The following is a 23647-nucleotide window of genomic DNA, read 5'->3' as shown; positions in this document are numbered from 1 at the left end:
ATTGTGCAAAATGAGATAAAAGCCTGAAATACCACAAAAAAAAGAGAGTTCTGATGACTGAGTAATACCTGGGATAGAAACACCATGACAGCAGCTTTCCCTGCGATCACAGCAGGACTGTATTTTGCATTCTTTTCCACATTTTCCTCCAAGTAGTTTGAATTATAACAAGTAGCATTGTTCTAGCTGAATCCCTAATGCTACATGAATGATATTTTCTTCCTATTTTCCACAATATTTTTCCCTTCATTTAGGAGTGACAACATTTTTTGGAAGGGAAGTGCTTTAAAGCTTATGCTTTTTACATCAAAGCATGGGAACATTCCTCTTTACCAAGTTCTTCAAAAAGATTCTGCCATCCAGGACTACTGGATTGATTCCCAGAACACAGTCTTATACCTCACTACAGGAGAAAAACAACAAGTAACAGAATATAATATTAAAAAAAAATAAGACTCAGGTCCAAACAAATGTCCCACACCTCTTTCTTTGCATGGACTTTTCCAATACTAAATAAAAACCCTGTTCTATTTCACTCAATTAAAAAGAAACACACATAAATACCAGAGAGAAATGATGGGCAAGCCAGTGCAGGGGTTAAGCTCACTTTTTCAAAATTTTATGGCCAAATTGTGATCAAATAGCATCCAACTCTTTAACTGAATTTCAGTGAGGCAACTTCTGACGTCTGATATTAATCAGTAAAGTTCTCTTCTAATACAGCCTTTCAACAAGCAGTGAAGGTAGAAGTTTTATATATCTTCACAGCCATCCTCCCCTATCATCATTTACCAAATGCTGGGCTATAGAGGATATTTGACTTCCATGGGTTAACATTTAACATGTTCACAGGAGATATTTACCAAAGAAAAATATAGGGGGGACAGACACCCAATGCAATCTTGCAGTACCAAAATCCTTTTGTGCAGAATCATTAGGGCAAAAAAAAATTCTATTTTTTTCTACAGCTCAACAAAGAGCAGCAGGCAATTTCTACAAGGTCCCATTTAAAACACACCTGCTTAATGCTAATTACAGGTGTGCAATTACATTTTGAGGCTTACTAGTTAAAAATACCTGTTTCACATACTCCAGCAATACCAACTATGGCAGCCTTTAACGTGACATGTTAAGAAAAACCCATAAATTGTTTGTTCAAAATATATTTCAAATGCTGAAAATCACCACAGAAACCTCTCCTTCTGCACACTGGCTAGCTGATCTCCACCCTGTCTGGGGTAAATGATAGCCATGTGTAATAACAGCAAGAGGAGTTCCAATAGATGGTTCAAGTTCACCATTTCCAAAACTGCAACCACATAACCAAGCCTCAAAACATTTTTTTTTCTCTTCAGGGTGTTTCAGCAGCTAATTTCTAAAGAGAAAAAATGAACACAACTCTCCTCCTGTTTGACTAAAATTATTATAGTTTAAGAACTCAAGTCCTGAGCAGCTGCAGATGGGGGCTGAAAGCCACTATTATAATAACAGGCCTGTGCTCCAAGGAGGTGAAACTGGAGAGTGGGACGGTGTGAATCTGCTGGAAATCACAATCCCTTTTAAAAGGACACTGGGATTAGGGCTTGGGAAAAGAAAGACTCAGCAAACCCAGACTAGACTCAGCCCACAAAACATTAAAAGCAGCAAGGAGAGGCAGTGAAGGCAACTTCCACTCACAAACATCCAGCTTAATATAGGCCAAAGATGTGGTTATCTATCCTAAAAGCAAAATAAGAGACCAAAACGTGAGCATTAAGGAGCTGTGCCAAGCCTGTGTGTGTGCAGATCCACATCTCACAGATCCACCTCTCCCCACAATGAGCAGGTATTCCTATGAATTGTGGTATAGGACATCTTTAAGTAAGAAAAGAGGAAGCTCAAAAACTTTGGCTTTTCATTCCAATATGCCTTATGTGGTAAACATTTGTCTAACTGAATTGTATTGACTAACAACATACTAACCAACATAGGAAACCATACCATGCCCTTGCTGGGTACATATAATTTTTAGCTGAACTGAGCAAAAAAATATGGATTTACAGGGAAAATTTAACTTATAAAATAAAAACGAAATTACCAATACCATGACAGTTCTCAAGTACAGCCCTGGCCTTTTATCACTGTCATATGATGTCCCACATCCATGGAAGCAAAAGGGACACATTTCCTGTACATTCCAGTGTCATAAATTCAGTATCAAGGCACCAATATCCTTTTTGTCTTTGATAAAGAATTGCTGAACTACTGAAAAGTGCCTTTGAGCAAGACAGGGATGAAGATGCAGACTGTCTGTGTAGCACATACAGTTCAGTGGAGAACCATTTCTAGAGAATATTGCACTTGAAGGTAATTTCGAAAGAATGTCAAAGAATTCAATCTCAGCAACGTTCATGAATTTCATCAGAAGGGCCCAGAAGACAGAAGACTGTTATATCAACTAGGGAATCAAAAGCCATGTGTGTATCACCAGCAAGACTGAGGTTCTAGTAGCTGTGCACATCATACTATAGTTTAGACATCAACAAAATCTAAAAAAGGCATTTATATCTAGAGCACACACCAACAGGTAGGACAGATTCTAATTCACTAACTTATCAGACAGACAAGCTTTTGCTGAGCATCACCTTTAGCAGACTTAAGGACACTCAGCTTGAGCAGTTTAGGTTTTTATTCTAGGAACACATCCCTCTAGAGAGCAAGAATTCTGACCACCACAAAATAAAAATTAAAAAAAAAATCAATCTAAAAAAAGAAATACATGTACAAAACTTTACTGGGGGAAAAAAAAATCAATCCCTTCTTGTTTGTAAATATGAAAATACAAACTGTGTCAAGGCTGGAAGTCAGGACACTGAGGGAGGGCCACTTGGTGGTGAAAGCAAAGCACCACAGATGAGAAGAAATAAGTTCTTCTGTTTCCAATGTGGCATCTACTTGCTATTCTTCCCAGCACAAACTACTGAGCTTTGCTACTTCAGAAAATCTTGCAGAGCTGTTTCATAAACCATTGTAAATTTTATATAGTAAGAGAAGAAACTCACAGTCTCAGATAAAAGCTGCTAAACAGCTGCTTTGTTCAAGGATTTCCTTCCCTCGTCTAGTTAAAAGCTTGTAAGAAATAATGACATGAGGAGACATTTCTTAGAAACAAGCATTTTTCATGAATGAATCATAGGCTTTCCTACACTGCCTTTAAAGCTCATCCAGATTCCTCTCAAGATCCTTAAGGATGCTCATACAGTAAGCTTTCATTTTGGAAATTCTATGAACGACTGCAAATTTTGTAAAAAACCCATTTCTGTTAAGCCTTTTGAGTTCTCCTGGTGCCCCAAAACCAAAAGGTTATTTGATTCACCCACAACTCACTAGGATTCTGTGGGAAAGCAGGAAGTAGGGGAGGTAACAGAAGGAAAACTGAGGGGAGGTCAGGCTTCTTTTGAAACTTGTGCAACCGGAGAATAAGATATATCCTCGAAATAAAAGCAACAGCCACGTCCAAAGTGCCTGGGAACTGAACAGCACAAACCACGACATCTCTGGCCAGGTAATGACAACAGAGCCCACTTGGCATGTACCCATGCACCCAACAGCACGTTAACATGCAGGAGAAGGTTTGGATTATTTATAGCTAACACACTGCTGCATGCCAAACCTTGGGTGACTCAAATCCTTCATCAGCATTGTTCCACACTCTGTGCCCAGCACCACGGACCTTGCATAGCTCATGTTATTCCACCAGCAACCCGGCTGAGTCTTTCCACACTGAAACTGGGTAACTCTTCTGCATCAAGTCGAGGGCCCAAAAAGGCTAGATTCTAATTATGTCCTTTTTTGTTTTTTTCTTTTTTAAGGTGCTTATTCTAATTTGAATCAAAACCAGAGCTAAAACTGCAGGCAAATGTTTTGGACGTCTTTGTATTGCTCTATTTCAGTATGCGCTTACATTCTACATGCAGGGGCCTTTAAAAAACAAAATACACAAAAAGAATAAAGGTTGCCACAATAAGTTAGGTTGAAAGCCTGGTAGGTTTCAAATGGTTATGACTACCATCAGCTGTGGTAGTCTTAATACTCAAAATATTTGCAAATATTCTAATTAAAAAAAAATCCTACAAAACTTCTCTCTCCTAAGATGGCTCTTTAGTGGTTTGATTGTTTTCCATTAGACATGGGATTTCTTACCAGTTTAGTGAACTAATGCTAAATGATATGGTTTGTCCTTAAAGGAAGAAGTAATACAGACATAATTAGTGGGTTGACAGGCAGCTCTAATCAAAGTCTCAGTGGTACCAAGCCCTGAAGCTACTGATCTTGAAAGACTCATGCAGACCATGTCGAAATCCTGTAATTGTCCAATGCACAACTCCATGGTCAGCATCTGTGGGATGCTGGAACTGACTGGACTGCTATTAGCCATAGGTATAATTAGAGCATATCAATGCCACACAAACAGAAATTGGAGCTCTGCAACCCCCCCCTCCCTCCTCCCCACCCTCACAAATTGCATGACTGTACCTGACATTCCACATTGCAGTAAAAGGCCTGTTTGCATCTTCCACACTTGGACAATCCTTCTTTCCTTAAAAAGAAAACAGAAGTTATTCTATTCTAGAAACCTGAATGAAATAAAACTGTATGCTGGATCACTTTTTACACAGCATTTTGCATTTCACAATGAAAACTGTATTAGACTTTCAAAAGCACGTTTCTCCAAGCAACTCTCATCATGCAAAAGCACTCTGCTTTCTTGATGAATTGCTGGGTTTGGAAACATGTTACTCTATGCTATTTGACAGACAGCATCATTTTTTTGCTGCTATGCCATGCACAATGAGCTACTTATTGTGTTTTGCAAACTTCAAAACTGCTCTGTGTACTTGTTCACAGTATTAACCCTTTAGTTCTGCTATGACCATTCTACTGCTTCTTTGGTTATAGAATGCATGACCTCTGATGAGTAAGTGCCTCCAAAAGCCAAGAAAAAATACTGCGTTATTAAATATACTGTCGGTCTCCTGTCACCTGAGAGCCCCTTACTGCCCCTGTCTGCTCTGATATCTCTTATTCTGAGCAGACCTAAGGCTCACACTCTCCTTTTTTATATTTGTATATACCCCAACAGAGGGAACTGCCACGAGGAAGGTCCTTTTCTGCTTTAAAGTGCATGTGTTGCAACAGATCCCACCAAAAATAGAACATGTGTTACCCAACAAGTGACATTTTGGTATGACAGCAGTAGGGATCTCTCAGCAGTACTGAACGCTTTTAAAATGTCTGTACACCCTCCACGGTGTAAGTAGGAAAAAAAAAAAGTCCTAAACTGATGTAAGCTCACCAGAGAAAATCAAGGGTAAGGGTCCTCATAAGATGTGATAGTGTTCAACATTTTGGTGGTCACTGGCATTCGGAGCCCATAAAACTCAGCAAGTCTGGCATCCTCTGATTGTACTTGCAAAGCACACAAGGTGCAACATGAGCGAGCCGGGCTAACATCACGACTCCTCTTGCTGACATTACAACAGTGTATTTAAAGTAACAACCACTATCTCATAAAAATACAATTATTACAGCCTCATTTTGGCCATGCTACCACCAAAGTTTTCATGACAACTTCGCCAAGTTTCCCTTCCCACGGCTGGTGCGGAGCCCCCAGCCTTCCTGCTAGGGCTCTCTGCAAGCTCAACAAGCAGAGTCTGGAATCCAGTACGTGCTAGTTCAGTGCTAATGCAACAGTCACAGACACAGGACACATGTCTGAGCACTGCAGGATCGCCTTACATCACCCAGACATCGCTCCTCAGCGGCACTTCATCACCCTGGTGTGAAATAAGTCTCACATTACCCCACTAACTGCAGTCCTGCTGCAGTCAGTATGTTCCTTGATCCTCCTTGTGCTCCTCCAGAGCTCCAAAGGAGAAGCTTGCATGGATAACAAGCAGCTGCTCCCGGAGATAACTAAAAGCTATTCCATGAGATAACTATTATCCTTATAGTATTACTTCGTATCAGTGAAGTATGGAAGTATTCCCTGGTCCTTTGGCGGACAAATCTGAGTATGATAAACTGAACCAGGCAGTTTCTTCGGCACAAGGAAATCTTTGGTTAGGTACAAAGGTTAAAAAAAACAAAACAACTTAAACCAAAAAAACAACAGCTCAATATAAACATTAGAGGCTAGGAAAGGGTGTAAAGGAGGTGAGGAAAATCACCTCAGCTGTACCCTTCTTCAAATTGATGGAACTCTCACCGGCTTCCCTAGGAACTGCACTAGGTGTTCATATGCAAAGAGAAGGGTCAATCAAGTGAACAAGTCATCAGTAGATAAGGTAATGAGGGAAGAAAAAGGATGAACGGATAAAAATAGCACAATTACAACTGCTCTTTTTCTTTACTGAGGCAACTACTAATATTTGCTCTGAGTTATAACCAGGTAAGCACTTAATTCCTCAGTAAGCTGTCAGAAGTTATGAAAGTACTACACCTTCTAAAAATACCGTGTGGCGTGACATGCCAGAGTGTCATATCCATGCTGAATTTGCTAACCCTAATATGCTCTTTTTTTTCCCCCTGCAGCAGCTCATATTGAGAGGCTTGAGGCACACGCTTGAATGCCTCCCCTGCACACAGGTGAGGCAGCAGCTGCAGAGGCCATGGCAAAGTCGAGCCCCCCGCATCCCTCCAGCAGCAGGACCCCAAAGCCCGCAGGAGCAGGCAGCGCTCCAGTCCCAGCGCTCCCAGCCATGAGACAAACACGTTCTTGCACTGCCCGCGCTCCGCTCCGGTAAAAGTAATTTGCGGACTAAGGTATCAGACGGAGGTAATATACAGATATTTCTGTATATTTCATTACGGAGATATAGTCATTTCATTCACATATATTCCGCCCGCACTATGGAATGTGAAGTGAGAACCAGGCGATTGCAGACCCTTTCTCCCTTATCTAACCTTCCCTAAAAGCAGCGAACACGAAGTTATTACAAAACTAGACGGATCAATGAAACTTCCTGCCAGAGGATGGTTACGCACGTGTCTCCGTGACCGCCAGAGCACGGGAAGAGCAAAACTTTTTTTTTCCTTTTCCTTTCTCTTTCCTGAGCTGCTGAGCACGGGAAGCCAGCTTTGAGTTTAAACCTCCACGCTGCCAGAGCCCCGCGAGCCGAGCAGGGGCACAGGTCCTGCTGCCCCGCCGCAGCCGCCGGCCGCCGCCCGGGCCCTACCTGGCGAAGCAGCCGTCGCAGTGGCTGCCGCGCTCGCTGACGGCCAGCACGGCCACGTAGGCCGGGCAGCTGAGCAGCAGCTCCCCCACGGCGAAGCGCCGCCGCGCCCGCAGCCCCCGGCCCTTGCCGGCGCTGGCGAACCTCTCCAGGCCGCCCAGCTGCGGCGCCGCCTCCGAGCGCATCCCGGCCGCGGGCAGGGCAGGGCAGGCCGGGGTGCCGGGCGGGCTGGCAGCGCTGCGCTCCCGGCCGCGCACGCCGGCACTCGGGCGCCCGGCGCCGCCGCCGCCCGCCCGCCGCGGGAAGCGCCTCCTCCGGGCGGCGCGGGCCCCGCCGGCGGCTGCGCACCGGGAGCCGCCGCCCGCACAGGCCTGGCCGCGGCTCGGGCCGGGCCTGCCGCCCGCGCCGGGCCGGGCTGCCACGGCAACCTGCGTGCGGTGCAAGCATCCCCCAGGCCCTCCCGGATCCCCCCGGCCCTCCCGGATCCCCCGGCCCTCCCGGATCCCCCAGGCTCACCCGGATCCCCCGGCCCTCCCGGATCTCCCAGGCTCACCCGGATCCCCCAGGCCCTCCCGGATCGCGGGGAAGGGGCTCTCCCGCTGCCCTCACAGCCCTCTCTAATACAGTTCCCAGTGAAGTCAGTGAAGCGAGTCCCGTTCGCTTGAAGAAAGGTACAACTGAGGTGATTTTGCTCTCCTGCTTCACACCAGTGGCTTTTTCCAGCCTCTAAGATTTGCGTTGAGCTGTTTTGTTTGTTTTTTAGGGTGGTGGGTTTCTTTTTCGGGGGGGAGGCTTGCTGTTTTGTTTGTTTTTGTTGTTGTGGGTGTTTTTGGTTTTGTTCTCTTTTTTCGTTTTTTTGGTGGGCCTAACCACACATTTTCCTGTGCCAGAGATAGTGGCTGGTTTTGTTTTATCACATTCGGAACGTACCTGTCTGCCAAAGGACCAAGAAATACTTCATGCCCCATTGCTGTGCAGTAATATTGTGAGGATCGTGGTTACCTCAGGGAATAGCTTTTAAATATCTTCAGGAGAAGCTGCCTGTTACCCGTGCGAGCTTCTCCTTTGGAACTCTGGAGGAACACAGTGAGCAAGGAATACACTGACTGCAGTAGCAGAATAGTCACTGGGGTAATCTGAAACTGATTTCACGCCCGGGTGATGAAGTGCCACCGAGAGGAGCAGCAGGGCCCCGCAGATCGAGGCGCCTCGGCCGTGAGCAGGTTTGCAGCTCAGGTCACAGGGAGCTCAGGTGTTGTGGCCGCCTGGATGGATAACCTGGGCAGGTTATCTACAGCCTCTCCCTGCAGGGTCACTGACAGCCCCAGGCACCGCGGGTGAGCCAGGTCCCAGGGGCAGCAGCAGACAAGGTGGGTGGGAGTCCCCAGGGAAGCTGGACACGAAGGTTGAGGTGTAGTTTTCCCCTCAGGGCCCTAACAATGCACTGTTCCATATAACTAATGTAGATCCAGTTGCATATCTTTTAACTTCTCTGATATTCTCATGCATCGTAACTTGACAAAATTAGTGGATCCACTGCAAAAGTAATGTATCTTTCTGGATCAGTATTATTTGAACTAGTTAAAACATCACTGTTTTCACAAGGAAAGACTGAGCAGTGAAAATAGGTCCAAGCCCTGGAAAAATACCCTGTCACCCTCAACAACTGAGCTAGATGTTGATCATGTACAACTGTAGACCTGCAGGGATGGAATGAGGGTATCCAGGTAAAGTAATAAGAGCAGTATCTAACCAAGAGCCTCATCTAGTGCATGAGGACTGCCATTTACCTCCCAGTTCAGTCTAGAATGACGATATCAAGCTCGAAGGTCTGGACTCTTAATTAAATAGACTATTTTATATCTAAGTGTATTTAAAAATAGTGATTGATAATGTATTCACTTTAAGAATGAATTAACATTATCTGGGAAACTGCCCTTGTGGTCAATCCAGTTTGATTAATTTGTAGATCCATTATAGTTAGACAAATAGTCACAGCTCCTAAAGCCATGTACTCTGACTTCTTGCAGTGCACAAGCTATTAAATTCCTTGAACTAATTCCCACTCAAAGTAGAGCAAAACTTCTAGGAAATAGATAGTCTAGATTTTAAAATGTTCTTAATAAACAAAAAGGGTTTTACAAAAAAACCCTAGTAAACACGTATTCTTTATTTTCACCCTTAAAATGCCCAGTTGTCTCTTCAGCTGCTGTATCTTGTTACAGCATTATAAGCTATTTTGAAATATTCTCAGCTTTTTTTCTCTCTGCATCAGTAAAATGAAGTGGTTTAGCATTTGCTTCTGAAATCTGAAAACAGCATGATATACTCCAGTAGCGAAATCTTGGTCACACTGACAGTGTGAAATCAGTGGCAAATTCCTGCGTTTTTTCCAGAACTCAGCATTTTATTTGTGTTTCAAATGACTCTGTGTCCAAATAAGTCTAACAACTCATATCTGTCAACTCAATTATCTTGGACGTCTTTCCCAACCTGAATGATTCTATGATGTTCGTTATCGTATCACTTCTGAACAATAACTTGTGCTTCTCTAAGTTCATGTGAGTTCACTGGTGAGAAGGTTGTGAGAAGGTGTCTTTTGGAGGGAACCAGCTGGAATGATGGCAAATGTTACCACACTTCTGTTCCACATTATCACCCTTGTAAAACAGCTGACAATTTGATTATGCCTCAGGTAATGACAAAAAATTCAAATTTCAGTAGGTCTCTTTTTTAATAAAGAGTCATTTAGTTTTAAAAACAAAAATAATAATTTACTAAACAGGCTTTATTCCACCCTGAAAAATATTGCTTTCCAAATGATAATGTGTGGATTTATTCACAAGAGTGAAATTCAGCACCGGCCTGCAGTCCCATTCAAACCCTCCAGGAGAAATTCAACCAGCTGCCTGCATAGCTTGTAGCTTCCTTTGGATGTTTTCAAAAATAAAATTGGTTTGATAAGTTATTAATGAAAACAGTTTGGTGACTACTTTGTTAGAGTATTTATCCCATCCCCTGTTTCTGTATTTATACAAAACCTGTAAATAAAACATATTCTTTTGGATCTCCCTATTTTATCTGTGTTTTCATACCATGTTCATCAGAAAATCTGAACGTGGATTTTTATGAATCAGTATGAATGCCTAAATAAAAAATGGTTATTGCAAAATACAGGCTTGGTAATCAATTCATGAAGACTCTGAAGGCTTTAGCCGTATAAATATGCATGCAAAAGCTGAATGAACAGTAAACACCAGGGAGCTTCCTGCAACCAGAAAAAGACAGGAGTGCTCTCTCTCCCCGCTGCTCACAAGATGAGTGGAGGAGTCCATGCCTGCAGAACATGTTGAGGACCTGGCAGGATTGGGTGATGAAATACTTTGTTAAATTATCCCTTACATCTTCAGAACTTGTACTTCTCATCTCTTCTGTCTTTTTTTAACTTCCGTTGTGTCCTGCTTTAAATAAGAAAGATGATGGCTCATGAAAGGGATGTGAAGTAGGGAATAGGTTTAAGAAAGTCACAGAACAAAGTGTCGTGCCAGCTCTTTGAATTTCTTAAAATTAAGGAGTCTTTAGAAGCAGAGCTGTTCACCTTCACTCACAACCTTGGAGCTGCTCTATGGAAAGCCTTGTGTGTTTGACAGGAAAAGATCCATCCCTGTTAGTCACTTTTAGTTAGGCTTAATCACTTACTCTTCCAGAAACGGTACCGCCGAACCGCAGCCTGCGCTCTCCAGGAGCGGCTGCATGCCCTGTGCCCAGAGCTGTCTTTTTGTGTTACGTGTCACCGCAGACTTTAGCCAGAAAGGTTCTGAACTTGGAAAGGGAGCAGGGAGTCACTCGCTAAGACACAGGGCCCCGAGCAAACTGGAGGGGGAGCTAGGAATAAACAATAAAATCAGCTACAGGGTAGGTACAAGAAACAATCATAGGCCAGCAGCCTATGGGGAGAGAAAGGACAAAGGAAACGGTATATAACCTTTTCTATATTTAATGCAATTATTTCCAGAGAGATCTGGTATAGTAACCTTGTCTTTTTTATCCTTTGTGGGGGTTTTTTTTGTTTGTTTTTTTTTCCCTGAACCTTTTGGGACCATCAGCTACTTTCAGCTCACTAGTACAGGTACTCGCAGCAGATACAGCTGGAAGCACATCTCACATTGCAGTTAAGTAACAAAAAACTCAGCATAAGCTGGTTTAATAGGTTTTGTGGGTAGATTTCATAGCTTGTCCTAAACTCTGTCCTGCTGTAGCTAGGCAGCTGTTTCTGGTATCTTTATAATTTATGGGTAGTTTGGGTTCAGATTTGCATCTTTTCAGCGAGTGCATTATTTGTTGTGAACCAGAGATTAAGTGTGAATGTAAAAATTCAGCAGGAGCTGGGAAATGCTGCCTTTCAAAGAAGAAAAGTGCAGTTAATCACTTTTAGGAAATAACCTACAAGGTGAGAGGAAGTTCAGGGATGGCAGTGTGTTCAGAATTCAGGGGGGGCTGCAAGGATGGTGTGTCACCGATGCAGCTCTTAGGCAGATGTGCTCCCAGCTCCCAGCCCTGGAGGGGCCTGGGCGTGACATTCAAAATCTGTCCTCATGTTATCTTCTACATCTGTGCCACTAATTGTTGACATGTTGACAGTGTTGACATTGCCCACTACTGAAACACAGACAAAAATACTCTAGAGATGCCATGGTTTTGTTAAAAGTTAGAACTTTGTTCCAAATCAAAGAAGACTGGTGGAAGTGGAGAAGATGGACAACCCTATGGAGATTTCTGACTCTTCTCTTTAGAGACCTTGTGACTTGAAAGACCCAGAGATCTAGAAAGGGGTTCCTATTTTTTTTTTTTTTTTATGAAAGGATCAAACTCCTGATTGCCCTCACCTATCAGGTTACTCCTACAGTTTTATCAGTGTTAACATCCCTACCACAAGTGCAGAACTATAGGAAGTGAAGACTTAAGTTTCTGCCTAATATATGGAAGTGACTTGCCTGGGTTAAACATATTGTAATCCACTAATTTGAAGTTTACAAGCATTTTTAGTATGTCATTATAGAAAGCCTGTACACAAATTTCCAAAGACAAAAAGTGACAGCAGCACAAATGTGGTTTCAGGAACATATCGTGATGACAGAGCTGGATGACTGTGGGGAACAGGCAAGGGCAGCAGTTAGGTGTGAATGTGACACTCAACACTCAGATGCTTGCAGTTCACAATTTGCTTTTATCAGAATCAGCAACCTCACAACTGCCTTTCTGTGTTAACTCCAGCCTGCCCTTGGCAGACCTGCATTAACCTTTGCTTATGGAGCCACGGCAGGACTCAAGCAAATAAAAAAACATATTATGTCAGATTCTCCATTGGTGTAAATTAGCATCTCTCCACTGACTTTGAAGGAGTGGCCCCTGCTTGCTCAAGTTGAGGATCTTACTCGGTGCTACTGTAGCATCATTAAGTTGTCACATTCTTCCCCTGCCTCTCCTTTTGTTGTCTAGCTGCAACTTTTCTGAGTTGAAGACTAGAGAAGGGTCTTTGATCCTCTGATAACTCCTTGAGGCTCCCTAGGATAATTGGCCAGGACACTTTCTAAGTTATCCAGGGTCATTTTATCTGCCCTTTTACTTGGAGAGGGATTACAAGCAAGAGAAAAATCTTGGAGCCTTCACAGATGCAGACGACCTACACGAGTGCTGCCGTGTGTAGTAGGTCAGGCACCCCTCCTGACATGAGTGACACCCCATTGCCACCAGGCTGTATTTAACCTATCCTGCTACTGATGTGGAAACAGAAACCCTTCAGGGTGACCTGGGCCCTAAGACTACCTAACTCTTTTTTCCGAGCACACTGGGGGTGCTGAAAAAGGAAAGTATGTCAGCTGCTTTTCTGCTGATGGAGGTATTTACTCACTGTAACCAAGCAATCTCTCCATATTCTTTAAAGTTCTCATGGTAAGGCATTTTCTTCAGTTCTAACAATGAGTTTTGCAGCTATTCTTTAAACCTCTGGGGTTTTTTCGGCATTGTGAAACATACGATCACTGTAACTGTGAAGTATTTCAGTAGCCACACCAACGCTATATAAAGATGTAACATCACATCTATGTACATATTGGTTACTTTTCTATTTGTTTCTACAAAGATTGCATTAGTGGTACAATCAAGAGTAATTTATATTTAACTCAGCTACAAAACTGCTCAAATGCCATGCCTAAGACTGACCCTTTCCCAGCCACGCTAGAAATATCTATATTCAGTGATGACTTCTCAGAGATGAAACACTTTTGAGATTTGCTGCTTAATAAAAGCATTGTTCTGCTAGGGGGCATTTCACCGAGGCTGTACAATATTTTTTTTTAAATCAGAATGTTTTGCAAAATTAAATCAAATGTCTCAGTATATCACACTGAGGCAGTTACCTTTTTAACCAAATTTGTAATCTAATCAGGTTTGTCTGACAAGACCTATTTTCCATAAAACCATGCTGACTGGCATTAATTACTTCCTGTCCTTTCATTCTTTATCAGTTGAATCCCATATTCTTTTATTTTGCTCCCCCCTCACCTCCTCTCCAGTTTGAAGTTAGGTTCACTGGCGTGTATTTACCAAGGTCATCATGTTCGTCCTTGCTGAATACTGGGAAAACATCAGTCTTCTTCCAGTCTTCTGGAATTTCTGTGTTATTTCAAGACCCATTAAAAATTAACATGTGGAAGGAAGAATCTCCTCTACCAACTATTTGAGACTCCTCAGGTGCAAGTTATCTGGGCCTGATGTATTACAGGTTTTTATTGCAAGTAGATATTTAACATCCTATTTGGTTACTAATGGACTGAAAAAGGCTTTGGCTGCCTGATATGATACTGCTGTTATCCTGCTTTTTCCAAATCAAGGAGAGACATATTTATTGAATATGGCTTTCTTCATTATTAATGATTTTACCACCTTCATCTAGTTCCTGGCAAACTCCATTGCTGGGATTTCTTCCATGTATAATGTACTTCACATACTCTTTTTTTTTTTTTTTTTTTTCCTCACTGGATATACTTCTGTCTTAATCTTCAGTTTCTTGTGTGTCATATTTTTCCGTTTTCTTCCTTTTTACTGCAGACCACTACTCCTCCTTCTAATCTCTTCTCCAACAAAATGGAGTAATAGCAGGAAGGAGGGAAAACTGTAACTAATATTGTTTTTACCTTCTTACTGTCCTGGTTTAATTTCATGAATGAAAAAAAAAAGGCATTAAGTGGATGGATTCTGGAAACCAAAGAGCCTTCTTTAAGTACATCAGCTCCCTCTTACAGGGTATGATTCCCTGTTGACTGAGGAGCCCATCTTTCAGCAGGCTAATTAATGTCCACACTGTTGGTGTTTTCTCTGTCAACCACCTCTTGTGCTTTTCCTTCTGTGCCTGCTTTTCTTCATGGATAGAAGCAGACAACACACAGATTTTGCTGAGACAAGAACCACCATCCATCATGAGAAGATAGGTACTTCTACTTCTTGAAAGATGAAACCTGGTCCAGCAGAGTACAAAATATTTGTAGAGGGTCACTGCGGTGAGAAGTATCACACCAGCAGCAGCTGGAAGGCCTCCAGATGTGTTTATATGGAAATGTGGTGTTCTTCCACCTCTGCATTAGGTACCAGATTGCATTTGGAAATTAAGTCAATTATAGAGTATTTTTATTACAATCAGTGGCTTTGGGAATTCTGATTACTTGAAACAATTGGTTTTTTGTGGAGATCATTTAGCATGTGTGGCATCCACTAAGTGGATTGAAGAAAAAAAAAAATGTAGTCAAGACTTGGGAGTTTTGCTCTGGGCATGGCCTAGTGAGCCTTTGGCCATGGAGAGCAGTCTTAGTTTGTGGTGTGTGCTCACTCTGTATGGAATAACGTGTCCCTGAAGCTGCAGCCTCTGTGGTGCCTGTTGCAAGGAGCAGAGTTCTGTGAGCTCAGGGATGTGGCACAGGGAGTACTTGAAGGGCTGGATGTTGTGAGATAATACGGTGCAGTCTTGTCCATGTTGCCTTTGGGAATGCTTTCTGGAGGGAACCATCTGTCACGCAGCCATTGCATGGGGATGCTCTTGGAATGATCCAGAACAGAGACAGAATAAGTGTGAACCGATCAGGGATTCCAATTCAAAATTCACTGTGGAGTATTGTGCCAAGTATACAGACAAGTACATTTTAGATAAATACTCACATCTCCCTTGTCCATTGTCAGTGCCTATTAGCTTTCAGGGTTAAGAGAATGGCAATAGCAATAATCATGATGATGATGATGATAATGATAATAATAATAAACTACAAGAACTTTTATCTTAAGTGTGACTGCCTTGGAGGTTTATATCACTGAGAAGCCTCTCAATGGGGTGAGAAAGAAAGGCTGTGTTGGAGTTGTCAGAATCCATACATGGAGCTGGAGCACCTGGACTGCAGAGGGCAAATGAATTTCAGGGCCTAAGCGCATAAAGGGACCAGTATGGCAGATATGATTGACCAGATGGAAAAGCAAATTGTTCTCTAAGAAAACAATTTGGAAAATGCCAATGTACTAGAGAAAAAATGAGGCTATTCTGCAACTGATCTGGGTAATACAGATGGGTTTAGACCTTCTCAAAGTTTTGGTGCAAATATTAAATGAAAGTAAAAAATACCTTGTTTTGTTTACATGGAATCATAGAATGATTTGGGTTGTAAGGACCATCTAGTTCCAAACCTCTGCTATGGACAGGGACACCTCCCACCAGACCAAGTTGCTCAGAGCCCCATCCAGCCCGGCCGTGGACCCTGCCAGGGGTGGGACATCCATATCTTCTCTGGGCAACCTGTTGCCGTACCTCACTGCCCTCACAGTAAAGAATTTCTTCCCAATATTTAATCTAAACCTACTCTCTTGCAGTTTAAAGCCATTACCCCTTGTTCTATCTCTACCTGCCCTTATACAGAGTTGCTCTCCAGGTCTCTTAGGTCCCTTTAGATGCATAAGGCTTCTGTAAGATCTCCCTGGAGCCTTCTTTTCTCCAGGATGAACAACCCCAACTCTTTCAGCCTGTCTTTGTATAACAGAGGTACTCCAGCCCTGAGATCATTGTTGTGACCTCCTGTGGACTCATTACAGCAGATCAATGTCCTTTCTTTCTTGGGGGCCCTGGAGCTGGACACAACAGCTCAGGTGGGGTCTCACCAGAGCAGAGTAGAGGGGGACAGTCACCTCCCTGGACCTGCTGCCCACGCTGCTTTGATGCAGCCCGTGCCCAGTTGGCTTTCTGGGCTGCCAGGCTGCATTGTCAGGTCATGCTGAGCTTCTCATCCATCAGCACCCCCATGTCCTTCTCTGCAGGGCTGCTCCAAATCCCTCAATGCCCCAGTCTATACTTGGGATCACCCTGACCCACGTGCAGGATCTTGCTCTTGGCCTCATTGAACTTTGGGGATGTATTTACATGTTATTTTACTCTGTTTCATCAAAATAATAAAAACCAAAACCAGGAATTAATGGACAAATACATCAACCATAAATTCTGTCCCAGAAAATATGACTATGTCAACAAAGTCAGGATTTTTTCAAACACTAGAAAACTAGGAACAGAAATCTGCATTCCCAAAGATTAATATGACACTTTTCCTCCAGCGCTAGAAGGGGAGTAGGGATTCTCCATACTTCAAGAAATATCTTCAGGAACAAAAGAAAGAGAACAGAAATGCTTTGGGATTACAGTAATGAGAGTTGAAAACTGTGGTCGGCTGGACCACAGTACCAACTTCAGCAAACACACTCACAAAGAGAACGAGACTCCACTGCTCAGTCAGTCTGGGAAACAGGGTTGAAATCACAGCTCATCAGTTAAAACATCTTCAGAGAAAATCCACAGGGACAAAACTTTCTTAAAGAGGGAAAAGAAAGAAAGTGAGGCAATGCAAAAATGCTTCTCAAAGGAGTTACATAAAAAAGGAAAAGTCCTGAAATGTATGCAGGAACTAGATGAATTGAAACAATCATGAAAGCAGTAAGACATAATATTGTCATCTCAGGAATGAAATAAAGATTTGATAATAAAAATAAGTGGATACACAATCCACCTTAACACTTAGGGAATTTGAACTTATCCCTTTTTATGACATCTGATGATGCTTTGGATGGTATTGAATCATGATTCATGTATTCAGAGACCTTTTTACACCATCAAAGGCATTCTTACAAATAAAATAAGCTCTCGATGAGTCAAAACTGACACAAATTTGTTATTTAATAAATGAAGTTAATAAACTCAAGGAGGATTGCTCTTTTGTATTTTCTATAGGTCCTTTTTAAAGACATTCTCATTTTATCAAATCTTTCTGGAGTCCCTTCTCTTCAAGCCATAAAAACTGGCAAGGATATCCTTGTGTCAGGAATCAGTGACTGAAAATACTTGTCTCAAACTGATAAGCTAAATCTTGCCACTTTGCTTTAACCTTCCATCTCCTGCCTCTCTGAGATCAAAACATGGTTACTCTGTGAAATTTAGGGAAGAGAAAAAAAAATAGACCATGTAACCTTCGTTGGTTCAATTACCTTAACTTTCAGTCTTCTATACATTTCTTAATATACCCAGCACTTGCCTTAGTGGATGTGGAATTATTTACTTTGATCACTAGCTGTATAAATGCAAAAAGTGAATAATGACACTTATTTCTTAGACAACATGTCTTTAGTCGCTGTAATTTTTATTGCTCATCATAAGGCCATACGGAATATCTTGTGTTCCTTTTCCCTCTGAACGATGTATGTGAAGACAGTTTTGTGTCTGGAGCCATGGCCATGCCAACAGGGAATCCAGTGTTATAACACAGTCAACTTTTGAATGAAAAATTCTATTTGTATTACTGTTATTTCTCTAGTCCATTTTGGAATAGTCTGGTCACTAATTATTAGCTCAAACAATAGTCTGAGCTATCTTTCCACAGGGGATTAGCACCTTCAGGTTATAAAAGTATCAGATCATCCTTGAAGTACCTGCTGTCCTTGTCCACTGACAAATATTAAGCAGCCCCAAATCATGGAAATTATTTTGGAAACGGAAATGAATTAACACCCAAGGCAAAGCCACTGTATTCCAGAAAGACAGATATGTAAGAATTACATCATAATTTTAGGACTTTGATGAGCCAAACACTTCCTGAAGACTTTTCTCTGTGAACTAAATTAACCATTGCACTACTTACTTCACTTTTTAGTATAAAGTCCTGAGAGGACATTTGTGAAGAAAGGTTTCTGTAAGTGTTTATAGTTTGGGCTTTGCTTCAAAATTATAGGAAAAAAAAAGATTGAAAGCTCATTTTTTTCTCCCTCTTCTACACTAGTGTTCTTTTATTGGCCTAATCAGATGAGAAGGCAGTTGTAAATTTATATTTGTCTGGCTTTGACAGATTTCTCACTAATTTACTAAGCTTCCTAGCCAAAAGACAAATAATGCTTTTGCCACATATAAGAATTTAATATGCCTAAAATCATGGAGTTGTAAGAAACACACCTTGTAGTGTATATTGCTACATATTTTGTTAAAGGAAAGCAGAAAGAGGGAAAGGACCTGTTAAGGTAGGCCTTTTATGAAAAGTTCTGGGTAACATAATTGGAATAGAAACAAGGGGGTCCTATAGAAATGTAACAGAACAGTATAAAATTACTCTAAAACCTATGGAGCATTATATCTTTTATATGAAGTTTTTTTAGCCATTGTATAGAATTTAATAGAAGAGGTATCTGAGCTATAGGATGGTAGGGGAAAAAAAAAAAGAAGCTGTAGAAAGGGTATCGTTTTGTGTTAAATTCCACAGGAGTTTTCCATAAGGGCTGGGCTGTTTCTGAGTGTATCCTGTGCGTGTTTCTTCTCTCTCTACTCCTGTGGCGAGCTGAACTTTGGTTTTAGTCTGCAGCACATTCTGAATGCACGAGTAGCCTTTTGTGGGGAAAAAAGAAGATAGTTCTCTGTCTCATTAATCTGCAGATTCATGTGGAAGTCTATGCTGTCTTAAACTTTATTGGCAGGTCACCATGCAGCTGCACGAGCCATTGTGTTTGAGTTCTAAATGGGGACGTACAATAGGCACTGTACCTTCTGGTGTAAAACGTACACAGGAAATCACATACCACTACCATCAGCAACTGAGGTTTTGTATTATTTCAATGGACTGAGGGCCCTTTTTTAGTGCACCAGGGAGCTAAGAAAGTGTACATAAAGGACAGCATAACGGCATCCTTGCCTGAGTTGGTAGAAATGAGAGAAACTACTTTTTTTTTTTTTTTTTAAACTTTTTTTTCTTGGTGGTGTTGATGATATCCGGGGCAGGTTGATTATGTATGAGCCACAAACACAAGATTAGTGGTATTATGTTAAAAATATTACTTTTAGAAAGCCAAACAGGTCAGATATTTAGAATTGTCAATTACTCCTACCACAGTAATCAAAACAGAATTTGGGAAGATTGCTGCTGAAGCCAAGATGGACTCCAATATTTCCATGGAATTGGAAATGACAAAAGGGTCTAAGTTCTTCCAAATCTAGGAAGGAGAAAAAAGTGTCAAAACAGTAATAAACCACAAGCAGGTCAGCAGGTCCATCCACATGAGAAAACTAGCATTTAACAGAAAGGTCTCTGAAACTTCTGAAGAACAGAAGATTGGTAGGAAAGCATTTTTATGAGAAATAAAATGTGCCTTCCTGTCAGGGAGGAAGGGTGTTGCAGGGTGCTTGAGAAATGGAAAAAAAAAGTACCATTAAACCTCAATATGAATAAAGATCAGGTGAGAGAGGATGTCACCCTGTGGCCTTTGGAACTGTATTTCTGCTGCCTCCTGAAATTATGTTTTCCTGAAACAAAGGAACAGTGTTATGGAAAAGTGGGTGCCAGATACTTTAGGAAAATGAGACACAGTGAAGCGGATAAAAGAGACAAAGACAATAGCAATCATATGCAATAAAGTGAAGGCAGCTGAGGTCTGAGACAAAGGTGAATATTCTGAGCCAGCAAGATGACTGAAGCAGGGGAAGGAAGGAGGGAAAGGTGATTCACAATAACATTTGAAAGACATTGGCTTGAATATTTATCAATGTCACAGCAAACTTAGCTCGGCAGCCTTGGTGGCTGACTTTGTTCTTCCCGCAGTTTCCCACCCTTAAGATGGCAAACAGGAATGTGGTTCGAAGTACAGCTCTTAATGTGAGCTGAATGCAACTGTTCTTAGGCTCACATGACAATTACAGAGGCACTGCCATGCCATTTTATAGCTTTCCTCTAGACATAGCTGAGGGTTTTACTCGTATCAACATCCTGGATTCTGGAATGCTGCACGTTTACAGAGGTGTGGAGGCAAACATACAGCAGAACATGCAGAAAATTCTGTGCAGCTTCTCCAAGTACCTCATTTGCTCCGAGTCTATTCAAATTACAGTGTAGGTTCTATGCCCTGGTCAATGACTGCTACATCTTTAGTTGAGAAATAACTAAAATAAATCTGAAGTGATTAATCCACCTGATTTTTGATGGATACAAAAGTACTCCAGTAATTGATTTTTTTGGCTGATAGTGAAGGTCTAATTAATACAGCTTTTGCAAGAGTTCCTTCTGCACGTACACAATGGCACTCTGAAGTGACTGGTTGCTGAAGGGTAAGATGCAGGGACTATTGCAACTGGTCACAGTTGATAATTATTTATCTTAGAGAAGTGCCCAATCAATGCATTTTGGGGCTCTACTCAGTGTTGTATCCCAACTTATTCAAAGTTAGAACTGCAGCCCAACTCTTACCTAAAGGCAAGGACAGAGCAAAGGTCATGCTACAAAAAAGTCAGGAAAAGGACCATGGCTGCCCTTGGTGGCGTTGGTAAAAGCGGAGTTAACGCCAAATGTCATAGTCTGTAACCAAGGCCAGAATCTGGCTATTTGTTTTGAATCAGTGCTATCAATAAAAGTCTGCCAAAAATAACCAACTGGTAAATATTAATTTAAACAGAAAAATTGGAAGTCAGTTGCACACTGAGTTGCAACATGGGGCCATTCCATGCTGGCAGTAAGAGGATAATCATGCGAAGTGCCAAAAAATACCTGGAAAGCATTACTTCTCTGTGACATCCAATAAAGATGCTGCACACACCCCTACATTTTTCAGCAATTAAATATGTGAAAATGAAAGTGCTCTCTTTCCCCAATTCCCCAACTGCAATGGCCAAAGTACAACCCAGCAATACTGCAATAGAAGTTTTTCAGGGTGGCCCCTCTGCACAACAGCTGTTTCTCAGTCTGATAGTAGCATCTCCAACCAGCTGCTTCAGTTTGCTCCTGGCTGTCACTGCTATAGGTTAATAGGAACAGAGGCAAGAGAAGGGCCTAGGCCAGCATAAAGCAGAAATAACAAAATTTTCTGCCAAAAGGGAGTGTGGGATAAGAACTTTAATGGGCAAGCAAACAAAGAATCAGACTGAAGCCTGAGGCGCTTCAGTGTGTTGGCAATAGACACACAGTCCTGGAACAAGTGCAGCCCAGAGTCTAAATTTGAAAAGACTGTGGGGCCTGTGTGCCAGTAAAGTTTGGCTCTGTGTATACATGTGTGCATGTATATCTATATCCCCACACCAAATATGTAGTTGTGATAATCGCGTCGTAAATTACAGAGCCATATGATGAACTGCATGTGCCTCTGACCACCTCACCTGCCCCCTGCCAGCTAATCCATCTCTATTTGGATTTGCTCTGTCATTACAAACCAAGGCTTTAATCCTGCAAACACTTATGTGTATACTTAACTTTAAGCACTGGAGCAGTCCAGTTGAAAACAAGTTTGGCTGGGTGTAATTTCAGCTTTGACTTTCGGTGTGATCGTAATCCTGCTTTCTACATTCAGTGGCTGCACTTTGGGTTTGTGATTTCTCTTAGCTGGTAGGACAACACCTCTGGCACTTACTGCTGTTTTGGTGTGTGCTGGGGATAAATCTGTTTTATTCCGCTGGCTTCAATTGTGTTACACTAATTTACACCACCTAAGAATCTGCTGAGATGAGAAAGGAAATCACAAAGATTACCAGACCTATCTACAAATCTATAATAGGTGAGTATCAGTCTGAGCATAAAACAAGCACAGCGTGCAAGTACCAGATTTCTTATCCACACCAGACGGGGGTGCAGGCTGATGGTGTTGCTCTACTGTGAAATCTATCCACCCACTCTCATTTCATGAATTTAAGGAAGGTCTTGCAGAGCTTCTGCCACCTGCTCTCTCATGGCTTCAGCTCCAGATTTTCTCTCTGTCCCCTTCCATAAACTGTGCAGAAAACAAAGAGAAAGGCAGCAGAGGAGAAATGTAATTTTATACTGCAAAATAACATTCATAAGTCACACAAACACTGAACCCTACGAATAATGGATCTGTCCTTTAGGGACAGTCCTTTCCGTGTCATTGTCTGGTACTTATGTTGTTGTTCATCTAACTAATTACTGCTTTGAAAGGTATAGTCCTGCTGTCATGCCTAGATTAGCAGCAAGTGTTTGGCCAGCTACTTTCTTGTCACAGTTGATAATTATTTAATGAGTTCTGTTCTTCCCTAGGAAAGCAAGATTGGGATAGAATTGGACTTATTTTATCACAGTAGCATTGCTGTGCCTGTTGGCAGGTTTGACAGCAACAGCGCTGGATTTCAGCAAGACAGAAGAAGAAGAATTTCCATAAGTAGTTCCTGAATCAGTTGGAAGCAATGAGGAAATTAATAGTAATGAGTGAATCTCAATAGATACTTACTCATTGCTGTGTTAGCTGCCAGTCCTTTCCTGCAGCTGTAGCCCTGCTGGAAGCTGGGTGATGCTCTTAGCTAACAGAAGAGCCACTGTAAGTTAGGACAATGTGGTGCTGAAATGGGAAACCTAACTTCAGATTCCTCCATCTGCAGGGGGCCACTGAAGTAACATTTTTTTCTTTAATTTTTTTTTCTTTAATTTTTATTTTATTTTTTATTTCAGTAGACATCTATTGGTAAATAAAGGAGTGTGATCACAGGACCACAAGGACCCTGCCTTCAGGTTAGCCGTCTAAAAGAACATTTGGAGCAACAAAGGCAGGTAAAGAGGCTCTGTGCTGAGAGCAGGTTAGAACAGCACAGTCAAAGCCTTATTGTACATGCAGTTACCTGCTGCAGTGGGGTGTATTTTAAAAACTCTGTGGTACTTGTGCTCAGTTATTTTCCCTGCCTGTCAGGAACTTTTCAGGAAAACTATATGGGGAAAACATTAACTCCTTGAAATCACATTACAAGAAAAATGTAAAAAAATTCCTGATCAAATTAAAGATGTTACATTTTAATTTTAATTTCAAGATACATTTTAATTCAAGCACTTCAAAATTTTCAAAGTCATAGCAAAGCATTTGGGATAATCTTAAATATTTTTTCTCTG

General features: G+C 41.8%; 1 protein-coding gene and 1 long non-coding RNA gene across 6 annotated transcripts in view; one reads left to right on the top strand and one right to left on the bottom strand.

Annotated features, from left to right (window-relative positions):
- The window catches only part of SMYD2 (SET and MYND domain containing 2), a 36555-nt gene extending 29027 nt beyond the window's left edge, over nt 1-7528 (bottom strand). For both annotated transcript variants that reach the window (XR_010079428.1, XM_063391032.1), the window contains exons 1-2: nt 7218-7528; nt 4516-4579 (exon numbers count right to left, since the gene is read on the bottom strand). Coding sequence is in view for 1 of the 2 variants with exons in the window: in XM_063391032.1 (XP_063247102.1) it covers nt 4516-4579; nt 7218-7399 (246 nt within the window). In the remaining variant the exon portion in view is untranslated. The remainder of the gene's footprint in view (nt 1-4515; nt 4580-7217) is intronic.
- Nucleotides 7529-7720: 192 nt separating this feature from the next.
- LOC134547278 (uncharacterized) overlaps nt 7721-23647 on the top strand; it is a 124747-nt gene continuing 108820 nt past the window's right edge. For 3 of the 4 annotated variants that reach the window (XR_010079430.1, XR_010079432.1, XR_010079429.1), the window contains exon 1: nt 7721-7885. This is a non-coding gene — a long non-coding RNA (uncharacterized LOC134547278). Of the gene's footprint in view, nt 7886-23215; nt 23315-23647 lie in introns of all 4 variants that reach the window. The other variant, XR_010079431.1, reaches the window with a different exon arrangement.

This window comes from Prinia subflava, chromosome 2 (genome assembly GCF_021018805.1).
Source record: "Prinia subflava isolate CZ2003 ecotype Zambia chromosome 2, Cam_Psub_1.2, whole genome shotgun sequence".
NCBI lineage: Eukaryota > Metazoa > Chordata > Aves > Passeriformes > Cisticolidae > Prinia > Prinia subflava.
This window is presented reverse-complemented; position numbering and strand designations above follow the sequence as displayed.